Below are 22272 nucleotides of genomic sequence, written 5' to 3'. Positions count from 1 at the left end.
ATTAATTTAATTTTACTGTATATTTATTTATTTGGGGCGGCACGGTGGTGTAGTGGTTAGCACTGTTGCCTCACAGCAAGAAGGTTCTGGATTTAAGCGCAGTGGCTGGCGAGGGCCTTTCTGTGCGGAGTTTGCATGTTCTCCCCGTGTCCGCGTGGGTTTCCTCCGGGTGCTCCGGTTTCCCCCACAGTCCAAAGACATGCAGGTTAGGCTAATTGGTGGCTCTAAATTGACCGTAGGTGTGAATGTGAGTGTGAATGGTTGTTTGTCTCTATGTGTCAGCCCTGCGATGATCTGGCGACTTGTCCAGGGTGTACCCCGCCTCTCGCCCATAGTCACCTGGGATAGGCTCCAGCTTGCCCGCGACCCTGAACAGGATAAGCAGTTACGGATGATGGATGGATGTATATTTATTTGCAGTTCAATTATTTTTAATTGGTTTATATGGAGTTTAAAAATAGACAGAAGTCAAAATGTAGATTTAGATCCCTAATGAACAAATCAGAGATGACTGTGGCAAGAAAAAACTCCCTGAGATGACATGAGGAAGAAAACTTGAAAGAAACCAGACTAAAAAGGGAACTTTTGGGGGATGCCAGATAATTGGATTATCATTACAGTAGACTGTAGAGAAAATGCACCCAGTACTATATATGTTTAAAGGATACAGAACATTTATGATGATCATATTGCTAGTAGGAGTTCTGGGATGAGCATAAGACAATCTTTATGATGTTTACAAAGGTGCAAATCAACAGTATCCAGGTGAGATTATGCATTAATTCAAGACAGTGAGTTTTGGACTTAAAAACTCTTTCAGCATTTTTTTGGAGAGTGTAAAAACATATATGCACAATTTCTAGTTGAACTAAAGCTTTGCCGAAAGTGGCCAAGTTTTCATAATGTTTACTTTCTTTATTTTTTTGCACCGTATATTCACACAGCTAAAACTGAACTCGGGCGGCACGGTGGTGTAGTGGTTAGCGCTGTCGCCTCACAGCAAGAAAGTCCGGGTTTGAGCCCCGTGGCCGGCGAGGGCCTTTCTGTGCGGAGTTTGCATGTTCTCCCCGTGTCCGCGTGGGTTTCCTCCGGGTGCTCCGGTTTCCCCCACAGTCCAAAGACATGCAGGTTAGGTTAACTGGTGACTCTAAATTGACCGTAGGTGTGAATGTGAGTGTGAATGGTTGTCTGTGTCTATGTGTCAGCACTGTGATGACCTGGCGACTTGTCCAGGGTGTACCCCGCCTTTCGCCCGTAGTCAGCTGGGATAGGCTCCAGCTTGCCTGCGACCCTGTAGAACAGGATAAAGCGGCTACAGATAATGAGATGAGATGAAAACTGAACTCAGAATTAAATCTTTATATAAATGTGTGCTATTTGTTCTTTGTAGTTGCAGGAAGTTTGGGCCTTAAAGAAACTCAGACTGAACCTCGAGTATAACAGTGATTAAAGGCAGTGCGATCCATCACTTTTCAAAATACAATCTGAATGTAAAACAAAAGAGTGCAGACATGAGTATGCATTTTGTTAATAATGCAAACATGAATGAAATCCTTTTCACACAGCCTGTTTAAATGCTGTTGGCACCAACTTTAATCAGCAATAATGAGTCAAAGTTAAGTCATTTTGAGAAACATTCTGATTGTTTTGAGACAGCATGACATAATTTTGCTACCTGTAAATTTACTCATTAATCAGACATTGTAAATGGCATAACTGATGGAAACTGGCCTCTGCTAATGTAATACCTGCCATTTGGCTATACTCATTTGAAGTTTCATTCCTGAACTCATTTTCAGTCACAGAAACTTACATTGTAAGTACAAAACTAGACAGGGACACTCTAACGAGTGCAAACCCCGCCTTTTCCCTATTAAAATACATTGGGCGAAAATTTCGAAGTTCTGCCATGACCTTGTCCTTTGACCTCCAAAATTTATTGGTTTCCTTCCTGGGTGATTGGCAACACATGTACAAAATTTGGTCCAAATCGATCCATTGGTTCTTGAGATATCTTGCAGACACACAGACAGACAGACAGACAGACAGACAGATACACACACACACAGACTGACGCAGGTGAAAATAATAACCCCTCCGACTACTGTCGGCGGGGTTAATTAACTGTTAAGTATAAACACCCTACATTTTCCATCTAAAGGTAGAAATTTCATATGTAGAATTTTCAAATGACGTATATGCTGCTCTGGCTTTACCAGCCAGCATGCGACTGACCTTCAGTGCTGAAATGTAGTTGAAATAATGCCAGTTGTTGTTTCAACATTAAAAAAAAAAGTTGAAAAAACCTTGAATGTGAATGGTTGTAAAAGGTTAACAAATCCTTATAAATCAATGTTGAAATTTTAACAAGATCTACTCACCCATTTTGAAAAGTAAGCTTAAAAAAGTCAATGATGATTGACTTTTCAAAATTGAAAAAAAAATTCAACAGTGATTCAACCTTGACTCATGATTTTGAAATGCTGGCTTTTAATGCTGGTGTTACAGAGTAGATTTAGTCATCTACACTGGACATGACCACACACACAGATTATTTTTACTGCATTAAACGGCTAAAACTCTCATCTTATCTCATTATCTGTAGCCGCTTTTTCCTGTTCTACAGGGTCGCAGGCAAGCTGGAGCCTATCCCAGCTGACTACGGGCGAAAGGCGGGGTACACCCTGGACAAGTCGCCAGGTCATCACGGGGCTGACACAGACAACCATTCACATCCACATTCACACCTACGGTCAATTTAGAGTCACCAGTTAACCTAACCTGCATGTCTTTGGACTGTGGGGGAAACCGGAGCACCCGGAGGAAACCCACGCGGACACGGGGAGAACATACAAACTCCGCACAGAAAGGCCCTTGCCGGCCACGGGGCTCGAACCCGGACCTTCTTGCTGTGAGGCGACAGCGCTAACCACTACACCACCGTGCCGCCCGGCTAAAACTCTATTCTGTATATTTTTATACAAAAAACGTAATGAATTTACTCTGCTAATATAAAGAAGGTAAAAGTCATGAGGCTGATGTTGAGGGACAGAAGTTTGTGAAATTGACAGCACCAAAATTACTGTAGCAAGCTTTTACAATCTTTTGATCAAGAAACAAATTTATCATAAGTGATAAATACATACAGTATTATAGCACATACAGTAGATATTTAAGTATACAGGTAGTCGTCGACTTACGACCTATGCGACTTACGACCGATCGACTTTACGACCGTCTGGTTATGACTGGCAAGTATTTCCCAGCTGAGCTAGCTGAGCGTACGACAGTTTCTGCCCCAGCTCTCGGCAGCGCCTCTCGCCGCGTACAACAGTTTCCGCTCCAGCTCCAGGCACATGCGCAGTCTCTCTTGCGCTCCTTCGCACACTCAGACCCGTTGCAACAAGGTAGGCAGACTTGGCAATTGCCTAGGGCCCCAGCCCTCGAAGGGCCCCCGCTGCCGAACGACTGGTTATGTATTCATTCGCAATGACAACTTTTTGAGCGTGGCAGCGCAGCGCCTAATGACACTTGTTGAAATACCCTAGTTCCAAGGGGGGCCCCCTAATGCACAACAGTGCCTCCCTACATGCTTTGGCCGAAAAGTGCAATGACAGTCTGTTGTCAACCCCTCAATGCCCATCTCCGTCCAGTCAAGTGGTTGCAGAGCTCCGCGGCAAAAAAAAAACCCAAAAAATGAAGCGAAATTACCCCTCAGGGAGCCAGAAGAGAAAGAAGAAAAGGGAAGAGGAAGACAGAAAAAACAAGACACTGGTAAGTGAGAATGTACACACTAATTAATACCAAGCGGGTCGACAAGCAAATTTGGTAGCTAGCTTACGTTAATGGTAGTTATCTTGTAGACAGTGTTTATAACAGTGATGTAAACATTGTCATGCACAACAGGCTTACAAACTTGCAAGGACTGGCTAAAAATTATAATATGTGCCACACAAATAGGTGAAAGACTGTCAACTTCTCCCAGATTAACTTATTGTGTTTATCAAAATGTCAGAGTTAGTTTCAGCGAGCTGCATGGCTTTCATCAGAAGTAGCTAGTGTGTCGTGAGCATGAATGGAGTAGGACAGGGGATGGCTCACAAGAAAGCTCTTTTTTACATAAATAGGCTACGTTTGTGACCTTGGTCGGATATTAATGCAGTAATTCAGCTAAGAAACCCGAACTTTCTGCAAGGAAGCCCTGCTGCGATCAGCACTGCTAATGGCTACGACATGGCAAGTTTGCTTCGCTTGTGTCTCTGTATTGTTTTTGCTTCCATGGGAAGGAAGGACAGCCCTTGTCATTTTCTCTGATTCTAGTAACCTCTGCAAGAATTCCATGCATCATGACTGAACTGGAACGTGAACGTAATGCATAGATGATTACAATATGTGTGATGTTTATTTATTAAGTCTTCAGTGGGTAGGCGGCCATAAGGCCTTTCGTCGAGGGGGGGATAATTATGGGCCCCAGATCCCCCTTTGCCTAGGGCCCCCAAATAGCTTGAAACGGGCCTGCGCACACTCCGTCATACAGTTTCCGCCCCAGCTCCAGGCACATGCGCAGTCTCTCTCGCGCGCCCTCGCACACTCCGTCATACAGTTTCCACCCCCAGCTCCTGGTTTATGAAACGAACAAATCCTCCCGCCAGCCCGAGCGCTGCAACAGCTGATGATGACGTAGACGACCCACAGCCAAGCACCAGTGATGCCAGCGGTCACTAAATTTTGTATTTTGCTACGTTTTACATTTGTATTTTGGTATGTTTCAAACTAAAATGTTTTCTATTTTTCACACCTGTATTTCGTATTTTTTGTTTTGCACATATTAAACGAATTGTACTGTACGCAGTGTAGCATGCAGTGTTTGACTTAAACCAAATAATGAGCCAAGGTAATGAAATAAGAAAATGTTGATAAAATAAGACTTTAAGATGATTACAATATCATTACACATCACAATATACTTACGTCATTTAACATAGGCCGACTTACGACCAGCTCAGTTTACGACCGGTCAGTCGTAATCAAACGCAATCGTAAATCGACGACTACCTGTATATTTATTTATACAGTAGATATTTATTTAACAAGTTGGTGCATTTTTGAAGTTTATGTTTGTGAGTATTTATTAATTTTATGCTATGTTGTTTATTCTATGTACATTGAACAACTGTGGAACTGTCTGAAACACAAGCTGCAATTTGCACCCCACCTCCGGAACAGACACGCTTCACACTTTCTATTTGAGGATCATGTTCTTTGAGTTGCTCCAAAGTGTCTTTCATTATAATATCACCACCCACTGTTATGAGTTAAAATGTGCGGTCACTTGTTTGAGAAAGAGAGAGAGAGAGAGAACACAGTGTCTTGATGACTTATTCCACTGGGCTGTTTTCATTAAATACAGGCATAATACCTTGCAGGAGCATCTTGTATAATGAGCAAGGTAAAACTGGCACAACTAAAATTAGTAAACAGGAAATGCTTATCTAGTTGTATCGCTCTCCCACTGGGACCCATCTTGAGATATGCTAAGAGTTTCCAAAATTGCTTGCATATACAGTACTGCACTGCAAGTTTGACCAAAGTTGATTTCTAACGACAGTATGTGCCAATCTATAGTACTTCAGATCTATCAAATTCTCAAATTTCCTTCATCCCTCTGTGTTATATATTTATCTGAGCTTTGACTATGGTGCTACAGAGATATCCTCTCCTCTACACCAGATTTGATCACGGATTCTTTTGAAAACTAGTGAGTGACATAGAGGCAGGATGTGATGCTGTGCTGCAGCATAGTGCTGGATTTTACTGCATGCTACGTGAACACCATTTCTGAGTCAGGAGCGCTTATCTCAGTCTCAGGCCATCAGTTACTCATGCTCCATCAACCATTCGCCTGCTTAAACCCTCAGTGAAATGCCTAGACCATATTTCGCCATCTCCGCAGGGTGGATGTGCCCATTCAAGTGAAAATAATTCCTATCCAGTACCTTCAACTTTAGTGTAATGCTCTAAAACTCTGTTGTAATTTGACTCATAAACTCACATAAATGGCTCAAAATTTTACCTTAAACATGTGGTCGGTGGTTTCAAAAGTTCAGAGTTATTCTAAGTAAATCACCAGTGCAGTGCTGGACTCAGCTATGCAATGCTACGTATCTCAGAGTTTATAGTCCGTGTCATTTGTTCTCATTAGAACCAAAAAGATTTTTAAAAAACGAACAACAATGAGTTCCTAGGATAAGCCCCTGATTTAATAAGACCCCAAATAACAAATACTAATTTGCATGTGTGTATGTGGGTGTGCTGCAGGTGACTTACAAAGAATGAAGTGACATGCAAAGTAGGAGGAGGAACCAATATATAAATTAAGTTTTTTGGTGCTATTATTGGGTTTCACGTGAAGTCACATCCACCTCATTAGTTATTCAAAACTTTAGCTGGTGGTCTACCAAAGCTCAGTTGACAAAGCGTTTGTACGGAGAAAGTGCATTGCTCGCCTGAAAAATGCCTTACGCTTGCGTTGTTTTAGGTTGTTCGAATCGATCAAACCGTGAAACTGATAAAAGTTTCTTCAAGGTTTCCCGTGAACTAATAAAAAAGGGTGAACGAACACAGGATTTCACAAAAAAGACATCAAGAAAGGTGGCTTTTGAACCTCTCACTGAAATTGAAAGAAGCCGAGTCGAAGCATGCTCGAATTTGCAGTGATCACTTCGTGAAAGGTTTGTATATCCTTCTCAGCTATGTCCTTCGTGTTTTCCAAGTACTTTTCTTGCTATGTGTCATTATTTTATGGCATGTTTTTTTAGTCACGAAGCGCTGAAGTCCCCAGCTGTTTCTTTGTTTACTCCTCACTTCATGGCCACCATCCTGAAAACAACACGTGCCTCACTTTCTTTAACAGGATGTCATAGCGGTCTTTTCAATGAGTCTTTCAGCAAGTGCACACAATCAAAACAACCATGAATAATAAAGTCCATATGCATGAAGGTTGCGACAAAATTCTTACCCAGCCATACAGTTACAATGCGCCGTAATCGCTTCTCCGTCTTGTTTAACTAAGATCCAGGTCTTTAAAGGGGTTTCTGATGATGTTTGTGAATGATTTACCTGAGAGATAAGAGCCAACACAAGTGAAAATCAAGCGAACTGTTGTTTGTTTACACCTCAACTTGCAGCGCTTCGTTGTAAAGACGTGAACGAAAAGCTTAAAAAAAACATAAAGTACTTACACGGGCAAAAACAATACAAGATTCATTCAGCAGTGACTTGATACTGAAGTCCTTTACCCAGCCACATACAAAAAAAAGTTGTAAGCCTCCATACCCTTCCACACTTTCATCTGTTTTGCGGTGTAGAAGGACGTCTGCAACACCAGATAGTTTGAGATGTCGGGGAACTCGACTGAAGGGTAGTTTTCAAGATCGTATGACAAATCCTTCTTTCCCAGACTGTAGGGGTCGATTCCATTGTATACAGCAATCTTCTGAATATATCTAAAGCGAGCAGTGGCTTCTAGATTACGAGCATACGCTGATAAGTTATCACTAGTTGTTTGCACTATGGCAGCTGTTTTGGTTTGCTTGACCACCAGCAGTTTTTCCGGAAGTGAAAATGCTAAGAAAAGTCACGTGACTAAAACCCAAGAATTTGTACTTGGTAGCTGCAGCAAGTCCAGATCTCAGAGATTCCAGTGGGAAGTAAACTGAAATTCAAATATAACTGCAATTAAAGGTGGTGTGGTACGTTGAAAACTGTTCAGTGATATGAATGTTGTAGGTATTAATAGTGCATTTTGTTAATAATGTAAATGTAAATGAATTCCTTTTCACAGGCTCTGTTTAAATGCTGTTGGCCTCAGAGTATACGTAATATGAAACCAGCTTTAGTACAGCAATAAATAAGTCGCCAGGTCATCACAGGGCTGACACATAGACATAGACAACCATTCACACCTACAGTCAATTTAGAGTCACCAGTTAACCTAACCTGCATGTCTTTGGACTGTGGGGGAAACCGGAGCACCCGGAGGAAACCCACGCGGACACGGGGAGAACATGCAAACTCCACACAGAAAGGCCCTCGCCGGCCACGGGGCTCGAACCCGGACCTTCTTGCTGTGAGGCGACAACGCTAACCACTATACCACCCTACATTAAACATCTCATCTCATCTCATTATCTCTAGCTGCTTTATCCTGTTCTACAGGGTCGCAGGCAAGCTGGAGCCTATCCCAGCTGACTACGGGCGAAAGGCGGGGTACACCCTGGACAAGTCGCCAGGTCATCACAGGGCTGACACATAGACACAGACAACCATTCCCACTCACATTCACACCTACGGTCAATTTAGAGTCACCAGTTAACCTAACCTGCATGTCTTTGGACTGTGGGGGAAACCGGAGCACCCGGAGGAAACCCACGCGGACACGGGGAGAACATGCAAACTCCACACAGAAAGGCCCTCGCCGGCCCCGGGGCTCGAACCCAGGACCTTCTTGCTGTGAGGCGGCAGCGTTAACCACTATACCACCATGCCGCCCTACATTAAACATAATTTAGATAAATTTACTCAGTAGTTAGATAGGGTAAATACCATAATTTTATCTTTAACTGATGGAAATAGGCTTCTACAAATTTAATACCTGCCCTTTGGTTGTAGTAATCTGCAGTTGGTGTTCCCAATGGGACTTTCAGGCTTAGTAAATTGCATTGTTGGTGCAAAATTAATTGTTTTGCATAAACACCACCCTACATTTTGCACCTAAAGGTACAAAAATCCAAAATTGTACATTCATTAAGGCAAATGTGCTAAACAACTATTTTGCTGATGTGAAAGGTGCCATCCTCTGTAGACCTTCCATTTGTAAATGTGTTTGCATGCTTTTCTTTTTTTGCAGGTGTTAACCTTTGGTGGTGTTACCCTAGCAGTCTGAGAATACGGCTATGAATCTAGAAATGTGAAACTGTGTCCTACATAAAATTCTTAGCAGTTTTGTGATTTTGTAGTCATGTCTAAAAGCTCACTGGAGAAATTCCAGTACACTCAGTAAATCTCACAATGTGCTGGAGTAGATTGGTATGCAGATGATGTACTCTAGCTGGTCCAGACCACCCATAATGCATTTTGATGTTTGAGAATAAGGAGTAGGTCACCATTTCAGTGACAGTTGTAATACCAGATGATTATGTGCCATTGTGTCCTTAAGCCAGGTACTAAACCCCAAACCCCCAAGTTTCTCCGACTGGCCTGTCAAAGTAATCGCTACTTTTTGTGGATATTGGATTCATCCAAGTGAATAAATGTCAACCTTTTAGTTCAGTGCTCCCTCAGGACCAAGACTGGTGTGAAAATGTGAAACTATGCTATGTGTCAAACAGGGCTGAATTATCAATGACTGTTTGTATACCTTGCACCTCTTTGTCATTTCTGAACCATCGGATGTTGGCAGCTGGTTTGCTTCCAGATGTTATGCATGTAAGCGTGACATTTCCTCCTTCCACAGCAGGTCTTGTGAAGCCAGTGATTTCTGGTTTCTCTGGCACTCCTGAAAAAAAAAAAAAAAAAAAAAAAAAATATATATATATATATATATATATATATATATATATATATATATAAAACTTGTCTATTAGTTTATATAAAGTACACACATGCACTGTATACTTGTGAAGTCTTGCCAACCTATATGTTCTTTGCCATGTATACTGCTACTGTTATTCCTGTGTTTTGACCCTTGCCTTGACTCTTGACCTCTTTCTGGATTTTGACCTTTTGTTCAGATCATCACCTTTCTGTGCTTGACCATTGCTAATATAGTGTACTTTAAAAGCTAGTTAATGGTATACCACAAGTGAACAGTGCATACTAAATAAATAAAAAATGTCCCTTTGATTGTATTTATTTCTGAAACTGTATGACGATCTTGAAGAAACCAAGAGTTACACAAATAAATGTTCCTGGACATTGATCCTCACCCATTTTCTGAGTCATGTATGTTACAGTGTGTTTTTGGCAATAGCCTTTAAAAATGAATATTGTCCTGGGAATTTATTGTACATCCCAAGAAAGGAAGTCATAAGCCTACATCCACTGGATTTATTACAAAAACAGATCAAGTGATAGATCAGGTAGTCAGATTAATGTAGAACATTAAAAACACAACCACCACAGCACAACAGGTGGCTCCATCTAAAAATATGAAATATCCTCTCTTATTCTTTCATATCTGTCCCTGCTGCTGCCAGAGGGATGCTTCCACCAGGAATCCATAAGCTCCATCAGGGCCAGCTTGAATTCACTGAAGCAGATTTATGAAGAAAAGTATATGATCTATGACAACATTTACCCAGAACAGTGAGGAAAGCCTTGGAGGTCTTGATGGGCATGGTGAATAGTGAACACGTGTATTGTCCCTCATCTGAAAGAGCCACTTCACTGATGCTGATGGTCAGCTCCTTCCATGAGGCTCGAATCAGCTCAATCCGGTTGTCCCTCAGGGCTACAATGGACAGACACACAAATGTTAATGAATCACATTGACCAATCAGGAAATATAGTGCCCTCAGAACAGGGTAATGTCTTGAACAGGTTTTAAAACAGTGGCTAGATATAGAGCTCTACAAGAATTAGCATTACTAACTTTGAACGTTACAAACACCAAGTGTTCATTACATATTGAAGACTGATATACATGTATTGTTATCATTTGTTAATTGGATACAGTATTAGAAACTGTTGCATAATCTGCAGCGAAGCACTCTGTAGGAGATAATTTGCTTCAAGGCAGGCAGCTTATCATCAGGGCAGCTCAGTTTGAACTCCTCCACATTCCAATTTTTGCAATTTAGCCATTGTGAATAAAACAGCACATTCTCAAGGGCCCTCTGAGGCTGAGGAGTCCTACTGATAAAAAAAAAAAAAAAAGACCAGCTGGATCCTCACTCATGCTCAGAAGCATTATCTTGTGCTTGTATAGTCTGCAGAATTAAGAGCTCTTATTCTGATAACCTATAATTTCTTATAACCTCATTTCAGCTCCCTGTTGTGTCCAACAACAACTCATTGAGAGTCATCCTACGAAATGTATTGAATTTCCAGACACAGCTTTGCTTAATTGAGATTCACTCTTTGAGGCTGTTTAGACATTCTCGTACTTAGGATATCTATTCAGAGAATTTCATTTCCCTGCCTGCATATGAAATAAAAAAAAGAGAGAAAAAGTAATTTGTGCAAACCCTGAAATGAGCATTAATGCTGTATCCCAAACACAACACAACTCCTTTTAAGACAGTAGCTTTTTGAGAGATGAATCTGAGGGATGTGTCTGTTTGGATACTGCCTAAGAATAGGGGTTTATGTGAGATGGCAAATGCTGGAGGGGGTTTTGGAAGCAAAGGCAGCCTAGGCAGATAAAGACGAGAAGCAAGGTGATCAGGTGTGAGTGAGCTCAGCACAAGACAGAGCTGCATTGAAGCCCAGAGAGACAGAAACAGAGCCCATCAAAGCCTTGGAGCAGATGACACACTTCCTCTGGCCCACATCCTTCTATCTCTCTCAGACACAGAGAGACAAGGAAACAGATGAGAGAATAGCATCCCTTGTTGTTTCCAGAAATCACACTAACACATGCATACACACAGAACAGAAAGTTGATTATAAGCCTTGCTGTGGCTCAAGTCGCTGTTTGTGCTGCTGGCAAATGATAGCAGCTAAATGTGGAAGATGTAGAACTTTTTAAAAAATATTCAAATAACACAAAGATAGCATGCTGGGCAAGTGGTTTAACAGAAGGTACAAGACTTGAGATTTATGATGGAAAAGTGCCTGTAGTAACAGAAATGTTCTTGAAAAAACGGTGTTAGAAAATACTGGATTTTGTCAGAATTCCATAATAACTTAAAGATGTACCACAAAACGCCAAATCTTATGCTGTCTTGTTTTGACACAGTGCGGTTAAGCTCAGCTCATTATTGTAAATCCACTGATGAAGTATACTATATACAAAGGGTTTGAATAGCCCTAAAGACAAATGTTATCAATTCAACCCAGACCAACCAGAGCTGGGGGAAAAAAGAAAAAAAAATCCTCCCACCATAAGGATTGAAATGCCCAGACTTAGCTATGATCTGTCACAATATCAGTGAAGTGCCAGAACCCGACAAAGCTCTTTCTTTAACAGAGCTTACAGAAGTCAAAATGATGAAATGGTTGGTATCAGGCATCCTCCTGGTTTCCTCTGTGCCATTTACTGCATTGAGAGAACATCATAAATCCAGAGAGCTGACCTTGTGTACTCTACCTCTGTCTCTCTGCCGATGAAAGTCTCACATCTGAACCACAGATATTTCAGTGCTCCCTTAAGGCCTGGCTAACATGAAAACTACCTGATGCTGAAGTAGCCATACACACGCATACAGTATGTTCTTCCATAAATGCACTGTAAAAAATGATTTGTTGTTTTAACTTAAAAAAGTTAGTGTCCGGGCTGCCTTAAAATTTTGAGTTCATTGAAATTCATATAGTAAGTTAAATTGTTCACCTCACTGTGTTAACTTACGGATTGTTTTACAATCAGGGTACAAAGTTTGTGTCACAGGGGTCCAAAATTCAAATTGATTCAAACTGGTTCTTGTACCAGTTTTTAAGTGAAGGACAAGTTAAAGAACAGATTTCAGGTAATTTTTTGACATGTGTATGGTAGTTTTGTGTAATCTGCTATAAGATGGGAGAAACAAATGAAGTGATTCTCGGAGAGGACATTTTTTTTGACAATTCAGAATCCACTACTTCCATAGTGCTTTTAAATATAAGGCTGTAAGCTTTGTGTTAGTTGTCTCTAATATTTATGTCCCAATATCTTGACCACATTTTAGGATGAAAATAATCATTTTAGATCTATGTTATTTTATATTGAAAAATTAGCTGTCTCGGAGAGGACTTTTACACAATTACATACTAATTTGATCAAAATAGTCTGAAAACTTACTGGCATTCAACATTAAAACTTAACTATGTTTCCAATGATATGGAACCAAATATTTGTTTTATGGTATAAAGAATGATTTAAGTGCATCCCTTTTGGAGCTACCTGTGGTCAACAAAGCACTTTTTCTAAATGACACGAGTAATTTTGCTAAATATGACATATATTGCCATACATTCACCAAAAATAACGTTATCACCAATTTTTTTTTGCATGGTAAATAGAGCTATCACAGGGCTACAATAAACAACCAAGTTTATTTAGTCAAGCCTTTTGATATTGAAGATAATAAGTGTTAAATGTGATTTTTAGCTTGCGTACCCTGATTGTAAAACAACCCTTACTATATTAATTTCAATGAGCTCAAAATTTTAAGGCAGCCCGGATACTAACTTTTTTAAGTTAAAACAACAAATCATTTTTTACAGTGTCTTAAATGTTTTTCCTTCTCAGAGCTGATAAATATTGATTTTACTTATAAAACCTTAAGGCCAACACTGACTGACATGCACCCTGTGACGAACATGGAGAAGAGTATATCTATTACATGTTTTTGATCATTTAAAAAAAGGACAAATATAATATACAAGGTAATATAATATACTGAACATTATCATCTTGTGCAAATGATGAACATCTCAGCTGAGGAGTGTCAAAGCTTCTCATGTTGGAATCTGGACTTGATCTATACTTGTGCTGCCAAAATCACACCATAAAATGCCAAAAGAGGGAGTCCAGCAGTGTGGTGGTGTCTTTTCCAGTGCAGCTGGCATATTGGTCTGGGTACTAATGTGTTTAGAGAAGCCAAGAGCTTCCCTCTGTGCAATTAGACAGCTTTAACTGCTGCCTGCAGACGGTCAGTGCATGTGCAAGAACTGATGATTACTGGAATCCAGGCTCGTTGTTCTTGCTGCAGACAGGATGCCGCTACCCTAAAACACTTACAGCCAGTCAGCACTTTGCTGCAGGTGGCCAGTGATCATAGGTCAAACAAGATCCAAAACCATGGTGTGTTGATCGGAAATGGGTTCTTTAAATAAGTAAATACAACACACACACACACACACACACACACACACACACACACACACACACACACACTCTATAAGTGCCTGTCAAGTGTGTACTAAAATACATATTTCTATGGGCAGCACGTGGGTGCAGTAAGTAGCTTTGCTGCCTCACAATTCCAAGTCAATCTTGAGCTTGCGTTAATGTCTGTGCATTTCTCATGTACCCCCTGTGTTCATGTGGATTTTCTCCAGGTTCTCCTACAATGCATGTGCGCAAGGTGCCCTGAAATGTACTGGCATCCTATCCGGGGTGAATTCTCCTTCCTCGCTCACAGAGTTCCTGGGATTTGTTCCAGATCCACAATGGCCCTAACCATTCACTCATTCAAATATGGTATTGTTTCTATAGTAACAACTCATTCACAGGAACGTCTATGGTGACACTAAGTATAAAGCTGTGCTTAAAATAAACAGATTAAAATATGCTGTTTTTTAACAAAGAAAAATGCATAATCATTGATATAAACTTTCTGCAAGGTGATGTTTATTTAGCATTGATTGAAGGTGTCTCCAATGTCAGCATTCTGTAATAGTCAGAGGTAAAGCTGGAACATTTTGTCCGTTGTGTTTTCTCTGTAACAAGCTGCATTTTTATTGCCTTATTAACTTCAAGAAAAAATAACAGGGAACAGAAAATGACCGTTCCTCTTCATGTTGGGCTGCATTACACCACCTCTTGTTGATTATTTTCCTCTAAAAGCATGCCTTGTCATGTTGTATTCCTTAGTTACTGTGCGCCAGTAACAATAACTAACATAATAAATCTGACATCTGCCTCAGAATACACTTCAAACTTTCAGCAGTTAGGGAAAGAAAAAAATCCCCTTCTCTTCAGCAATGGATCTCAGGGGTTTTATATCTTTCCCACTGAATATTAAAGTTTGTTCTTAAAACATGCTTGTTATGTCCACTTTTGAACATAGTGTCCATAAACAATCTATGATATGGGAGGTGGATGCAACCTGACAGGATATCTCAAGATATCTGAAGTCCATGGCTCATGATGAGGTTCTGGTTGCAACAACTTGGACATAAATCATCCTTTTTTAAGTCCAAGTTGAATCAATCCCTTAGTTGCTATTCTACAGAGAAGAGAGTAGGTTACCTTTGGTGTAGATCCTCTCAAACTTTCTCCCTCATGTTGTCTCAGCAAGTTTTGATTGCCACTGTCGCATCTGGTTTACTCATTAGAGATGTAGATCTAATCTGGATTTCTGTAAAGCTGCTTTGTGACAATCCCTACTGAAACACTCAACAAATAAAACTGAATTTAATTGAATTTAATATTATGGGTATAAAGCAGAGTACTAGATACCTCAAGGCAGAAATGTGACAGAATATCTATGTCCAACTCAAAATAGCAGGGATGAATCACAATAAGTTGAGTGAATAAATATTCTGCGCATGGCTGATCTGATGAAGCAAATGAAACTGGACTTGGTGAACCTCAGTCGTTTTAGGCCTTTTTTTATGCTAATATATCACTTGTTAAAATATATGCCTGCAAGCGATGTAAATTTTAATTCCATGGTAAGCTGCAAACTACTAATAATGTACATGCAAATAAGCAAAATGTTTTATTATACCTTGAATGTTATGGTTAAATTATTATTGTATGACATTGCGATTTTAAAGAGAGCTGTCAGTAATTTATGACAGTACCAGTCAAAAGTTTGGACACACTCATTACTATGAATGAATAGGTCTGTTCAAACTTTTGACCGCTACTGTGTGTATTTACCATAGAATCACAGGGTGTCCAACTGGACATCTTGACATATGCATGATTTTCTGCCTAAGCCTTTTCAAAATGTTTCTAATGCATTATCCATTATCAAATTATCCAACCAATTATCCAAACTATCCATAGTGACTAAAATCTCATCTCATCTCATTATCTGTAGCCGCTTTATCCTGTTCTCCAGGGTCGCAGGCAAGCTGGAGCCTATCCCAGCTGACTACGGGCGAAAGGTGGGGTACACCCTGGACAAGTCGCCAGGTCATCACAGGGCTGACACATAGACACAGACAACCATTCACACTCACATTCACACCTACGGTCAATTTAGAGTCACCAGTTAACCTAACCTGCATGTCTTTGGACTGTGGGGGAAACCGGAGCACCCGGAGGAAACCCACGCGGACACGGGGAGAACATGCAAACTCCGCACAGAAAGGCCCTCGCCAGCCACGGGGCTCAAACCTGGACTTTCTTGCTGTGAGGCAACAGCGCTAACCACTACACCACCGTGCCGCCCAGTGACTAATACGGTACTACATATAATAATATACTAATATACTAAATCACACTTATTTTTTGGCTAAAAAAAAATTCTAGTCAATAAACTTCTCGTTGCAATTTGTGTGTCTGACAGTGCCTCTGCACATGTTTAAATTCAACCTGAATAACAGGTTTTAGAGGCTTTTTATCCATTAACTTATTAACCAACTAGAGAGAAATAAAACGCTAACTTAATGGAATTAAGGTTTCCCTTTCTTAATGACAGATTTAATGCTGTTTACCAGAAGACTTTTTAAAATGTCATACAGCACTTTATATTTTATTTGTCTGTTGTTAATGGTGTAACAAGTCCATTAGGAATCCATTTAGCTCTGTGTAAGATAGAGAACTTTAAAATAGCCAATTACTGTCAGTATGAGGGGAGGCAGTAGGCTACGATGGTTCTTTAAGATACTAAATTCCGAATTCGTATGAACAGCGGCATATTTCACTAATTTTGTTGTGCTGACTAGTCTGAAAAAAAATGGACATACATTATGGAGGCAAATGTATTAATCAGGTGCTTTATAGAAAGCAATAAGCAGTGTGCGGCATTTTGAACAATGCCACTGTTGCTGTTCCTTTACAAATATTTAATATCATGAAAACAGCAAAGGCTGGTAGGGGCATGGAATGGATATCTGCAACATATAATCTGATGTGGACTCCAAAAATGAAACCTTATATTCATGTCTTTTTATCAAAAAAGATAAGGTTTCATTTTTGGTGTCATTATCAGATCATTTAGTCTGAACAAACATCTTCAAGCTGATTATTTTGGATTTTTGCGAAACTGAGTACAGTATAACATGGCCACCAATGGTTGTAAGAAAAATACACAGATTTGCATGAAGAAGAGAGGCCATGGCTGATTTCTTTCTAGTCCAGACTGTCGATTCAAACAGCCTTCAATGTCAGTCATGTCAGATGAGTGAAACGCCCCTTAGATAAGATCTTCATGTGACTCGCTATTTTTCATCCATACATCAGTAACACATCAATAGGAGTGATTTGAGAAGTTTGCCTCACAAAAATCTTGGTATTGTCATTGATGAGACATTGTGACATAATGCATTGCTCAACCTTAATAATATCATTGTTAATAACACAATATCATTATAATAGCATTGGTATTGGGAGATGTTAGACTTTACCCCTCCCATCTAATATCACAACGAGCCATCATCTCATCTCATTATCTCTAGCTGCTTTATCCTTCTACAGGGTCGCAGGCAAGCTGGAGCCTATCCCAGCTGACTACGGGCGAAAGGCGGGGTACACCCTGGACAAGTCGCCAGGTCATCACAGGGCTGACACATAGACACAGACAACCATTCACACTCACATTCACACCTACGGTCAATTTAGAGTCACCAGTTAACCTAACCTGCATGTCTTTGGACTGTGGGGGAAACCGGAGCACCCGGAGGAAACCCACGCGGACACGGGGAGAACATGCAAACTCCACACAGAAAGGCCCTCGCCGGCCACAGGGCTCGAACCCAGAACCTTCTTGCTGTGAGGCGACAGCGCTAACCACTACACCACCGTGCCGCCCAGCCATCATTGTATATAAATATAATATAAATACGACTATAATGCATGTATGTTAAATATATTATGGTTAGCTGAGTATCTGACTTTTGCACAGACTATTATATTTATAAATATGTTCATACATACACTCACCGGACATTTTAATAGGAACTTGTTCTTGATTCTAAGATTCCTGTTCTTGGCTGGCAGAAGTGGAAGCCAATGCACTCTTCTGCTGTTGCTGTTGCTGAGATGCTTTTCTGCTCACCACAGTTGTAAAGAGTTGCTATGAGTTATTATATCCTTCCTGGCAGCTCAAACCAATCTGGCCATTTTCCTCTGACCTCTCTTATCAACATGGCATTTCCACCCACAGAACTGTCGCTCACTCAGTGTTTTTTGTTTTCCACCATTCTGTGTAAACTCTAGAGACTGTTGTGCGTGAAAACCCCAGGAGATCAGCAGTTTCTGAAATACTCAAACCAGTCCATCTGGCTCAAACCAACACCCATGTCACAGTGAAAGTCACAGAGATGACAATTTTTCTCGTTCTGATGTTTGAAGTGAACATTAACTGAAGCTCTTCATTTGTATCTGCATGATTTTATGCATTGTGTTTCTGTCAAGGGATCGGCTGATAACTGCATCAAACAGCAGGTGTATGGGCTATCCTAATAAAGTGGCTGGTGAGTGTATACAATACATACCGTACGTATATTCATTCTGTTGGTGATTTCAACTCAAATAGCTGGCTCTCTATAATGAATCACATTTAAACCATAGATCTGATTAATTATATTCTTCACTAACCTCATGGCTCTCGAAGCATTTTGCTTTGTCTTAATCTCATATATATAATCATCACTTATTCTTACATTGTAAATGGTGCACTTTATGACACTTCACACATAAGATCCCATATAACATGCACTAATTTGCATGTGCCACGGGATAAGTTGTGCTTGCAAATAATGAGCATGTTGCAGGTGGAAGAATATGACATGCAAAGTAGTAGGAGGAAAAATATGCAAACTTTGCATATGCTATTTCTTCTTGATAGCCATGGTGAGTTTAGGTCTCTAAGAGACTCCTGCATATGAAAACAGAATGTGAACCTTGCCACACATGTATAATTACCTATCCAGCATACCACCAATTAAAAGTAGTGAGAAGCATCAACAAACTATTCAAAATTGAATATGAACATAAAAATAAAAGAACATTTCTTCTACTCATAGCAAACCTTTGAATAAAAACCTTTTCAAAGGCTCTATTTAAATGCTGTTGGCAATTAGAGGCAGGGATGTGCAGTGAATATGAAATATAAAACTAACTTAGCTATACTAATATTTTGTCATTCTATAGTATGGTATGAGACCATACTAACACAATTCTAACTCACTAATCCTAAACACTGCTAATGTTTTGGTTATCTTCCTTCTTTTTTGCTATTGTTCTTATCAAATTATACAGATAATTTTTGAAATTAGCCTTCACAAGTGTATATGTATGTTTATGTCAGTTCTCAGAACGGATTTACGGATCTAAGTGTCATTTAGCCCTATGAACACTTCACATACAGTATGTAAATCTTTACAATTTTTTGAAAAATATTTACACCAAGATGAAGGTGACAGTGAAGGTGGAAAGCAGTTAATCCAGGTATATTTGCTTTGAATGACAATGTAAATGTGCTCTTGTCCTTGCTCTAAAGAGAGCATTGTATGCTAATTTTTGTTTTGCATGGTAATTGAATTTTTGCTCATAAAATCTAATGCACCATTCAAGGCTGTCTGAATCTCCTTGGCTAATGACCAGTTTAACAAGTCCATTAATGCAGTAATTTTGAAGATAACAACATTCTAATTGCCCCAGGCCAATTAAGAGCTCACTCTGCATTTGACCTTTAGCAGTTGTGAGCTGAACGTTTCTAATGAATGCCAGGAAGCGTTTGAGTGGCATCAACATTTGAGATATGCTTTTAAAGAACAAGGCTTAACCCAAGCTCATTCAGAGCAACTCTCCTAAATTAGGCCTGTACTTCATACGGATTCACACAATGACTTTGTATTATGCTCCAGACCTTTCACTTCACATCTTAAAGTGTAGGTATTCATCTGCATTTACATCTACCTCCATCCATTATCTCACAACTATTTAATCTTAAAATTACACAGCAGTTATTCAGCACCTATTGCACACTGCAATAACAAGCACTTTACATCGCTCATTAAAAGTGTAAAATAAATTTCAGACAGATTTTGCAGGTGTTATTTTCTCCTAAACAGGACACAAACAGACAAACCGTAAATCACATTGAGCTGAGCAACAGTCTAATTTGTGTTTTGTGTGTGTGTGTGTGTGTGTGTGTGTGTGTGTGTGTGTGTGTGTGTGTGTGTGATGAATCATACGGTAAGTTGGCTACACATTAATAGCGGAACACTAAGGGAGACATATGGAATGCATTGATTTTTTGCACGGTGGTAACTCATCATGGCGGTGCTTCTTTCAGTGTACAGCCTAATGGTTGTAAGGTAAGATGGATGAGTGCGCTCTCGTAGTACACACACTAACCACAGTGGTCAACAGCACCATGTCTTGGGCAGTCTGTAGATGCCATGGTATGGATATCCTATCAATGCATAATTCATGAGAAAAGGAAAAGTCCCAAGAGTAATTTATTTGTGTCTTCATCTGATCAGCAGTACGAGCAAAGTGGCTTGTAGCTAGGATTGATTTTAGTGCAGGTTTCAGCGAGGAACAACACCTCCACATGTGTTTTGTAAGGGACACACAGACATGCATACACCCTGACTCTACACTTTGAAGCTGGCACTTTGCTGAGTAGGTTGTTGTCAGATTTAGACCTTGTGTAGGTGTTGCCTCACCTACATGAATGATAGTCAGGCCAGAAGCACAGTAAGGGGATGAAAGAAAGTGAACTAGTCATCTCACCTCTTCTCCATTGGTATAAAACAAAAGCAGGAACACTTTACTTTAAGGCTTCTTTAACTGATATCATTTAACACATTAATTAGCATGAACATACCATTAATGCAAGCTTTTTAAACACCATAAGTAACATTTCCAAAGTATTTTGTATTAATTGATTTTTTCATTATAAAGCAAATGCCAAATAATGAACACCTGCATAAACTGACATTCAATGAAAATACCATCAATGAAAAATAATAATCCACAGTGATCAATGTGAACCCACCCCCTTTTATGTTAACTTGCAAAATTCAAACGTGAGGTTCAAAAGCAAGTTGTTATATTTATAACTGTAATTCAGTGAGTTATAAACATTTAATAATATTCTGTGATATAATTTTTTGGTAAATTATGTGGACTATATAGTCATGGATTGAACACTCAATAGTAGTCAACCCTGCATTTCATTAACATTTAAAATAGGGTGGAAACAGTACAAAGAAAGTATAGATAATGTGTCAAATTCTTACTCAAAGACACTGAAGTGTAAGCAAAAGGTTTTTAAAAGCACCTTTTCAAGAAGTAACTTTTATTAATTTGCTAAATAATTAATCAGAAATAAAATATCCTGTCAATAACCAACATGCACCATCTGCTAAAATTTGACTTGCCATAACCACTGAAACTGATGCTAGTGTAACCTGGCATTGACAAAGGAAACACACTAACTAAGCTAAATATAGTCACATACCATTTGCACATTTGCTAAACTTACCTTATCATTCTTTTTTTTTAAATCAGATTGAGTTCTTGCCTTTTAGATAAGAAAGAATACACCCAATTTTATACGAGTCTTTGCGTAATCTAATGGTTCGTCTCTATTCAAATGCAAGGATCTAGCACATTGCATAGCTTGAGATGGTCACTGCAGATAAAGAATGAAGTATTTTTCTACATTGTTGAACTTGATTGGATGCTAAACCGAGCCTGTTGAATTGATACAATATATAGCATACCGTCATTGGTTGGATGAGAGAAGAAGAGACCTTTGAGATTTGTACTCTGAAGGTCTAAACCCCACATAAGAAAAACTTGGAACGGTATGCTGAAATTGAAAATAAACTGAAAATGATGATTTCTAAATTATCTTTGACTTGTATTGCACTCAAAACAACAGCACATTACTTCATGTTTTACCTCATCAACTTTATTGTTTTTTTTTAAATAAACACTTATTTCAATTTTAATTCTTCAACTTTTTTTTTTAGATGTTGGGACAGTAAAGTCTTCATCACTTTATAATGTTGCCATTCTTTCTCACAACACTTAAAATGTTTAGATGTGGTATTTTGTAGTTTAGTTTTTTTATACGACCTCCTTGTATAATGCAATTTAGTTTTTGTATTGATCTTGTGCATTGCGGAAATGCTACTGGAAACCTTGAATTTCCCTCT

General features: G+C 39.5%; 1 protein-coding gene across 1 annotated transcript in view; it reads right to left on the bottom strand.

Annotated features, from left to right (window-relative positions):
* The window catches only part of cadm2b (cell adhesion molecule 2b), a 318148-nt gene that overhangs the window by 21276 nt on the left and 274600 nt on the right, over positions 1-22272 (bottom strand). The window contains exons 4-5 of the mRNA XM_060898134.1: positions 10358-10510; positions 9419-9556 (exon numbers count right to left, since the gene is read on the bottom strand). Coding sequence (XP_060754117.1) covers positions 9419-9556; positions 10358-10510 — 291 coding nt within the window. The remainder of the gene's footprint in view (positions 1-9418; positions 9557-10357; positions 10511-22272) is intronic.

The sequence above is a fragment of the Neoarius graeffei genome, chromosome 17, assembly GCF_027579695.1.
Source record: "Neoarius graeffei isolate fNeoGra1 chromosome 17, fNeoGra1.pri, whole genome shotgun sequence".
NCBI lineage: Eukaryota > Metazoa > Chordata > Actinopteri > Siluriformes > Ariidae > Neoarius > Neoarius graeffei.
The sequence above is the reverse complement of the archived record's forward strand: the minus strand, read 5'-3'. Positions and strand labels throughout refer to the sequence as shown.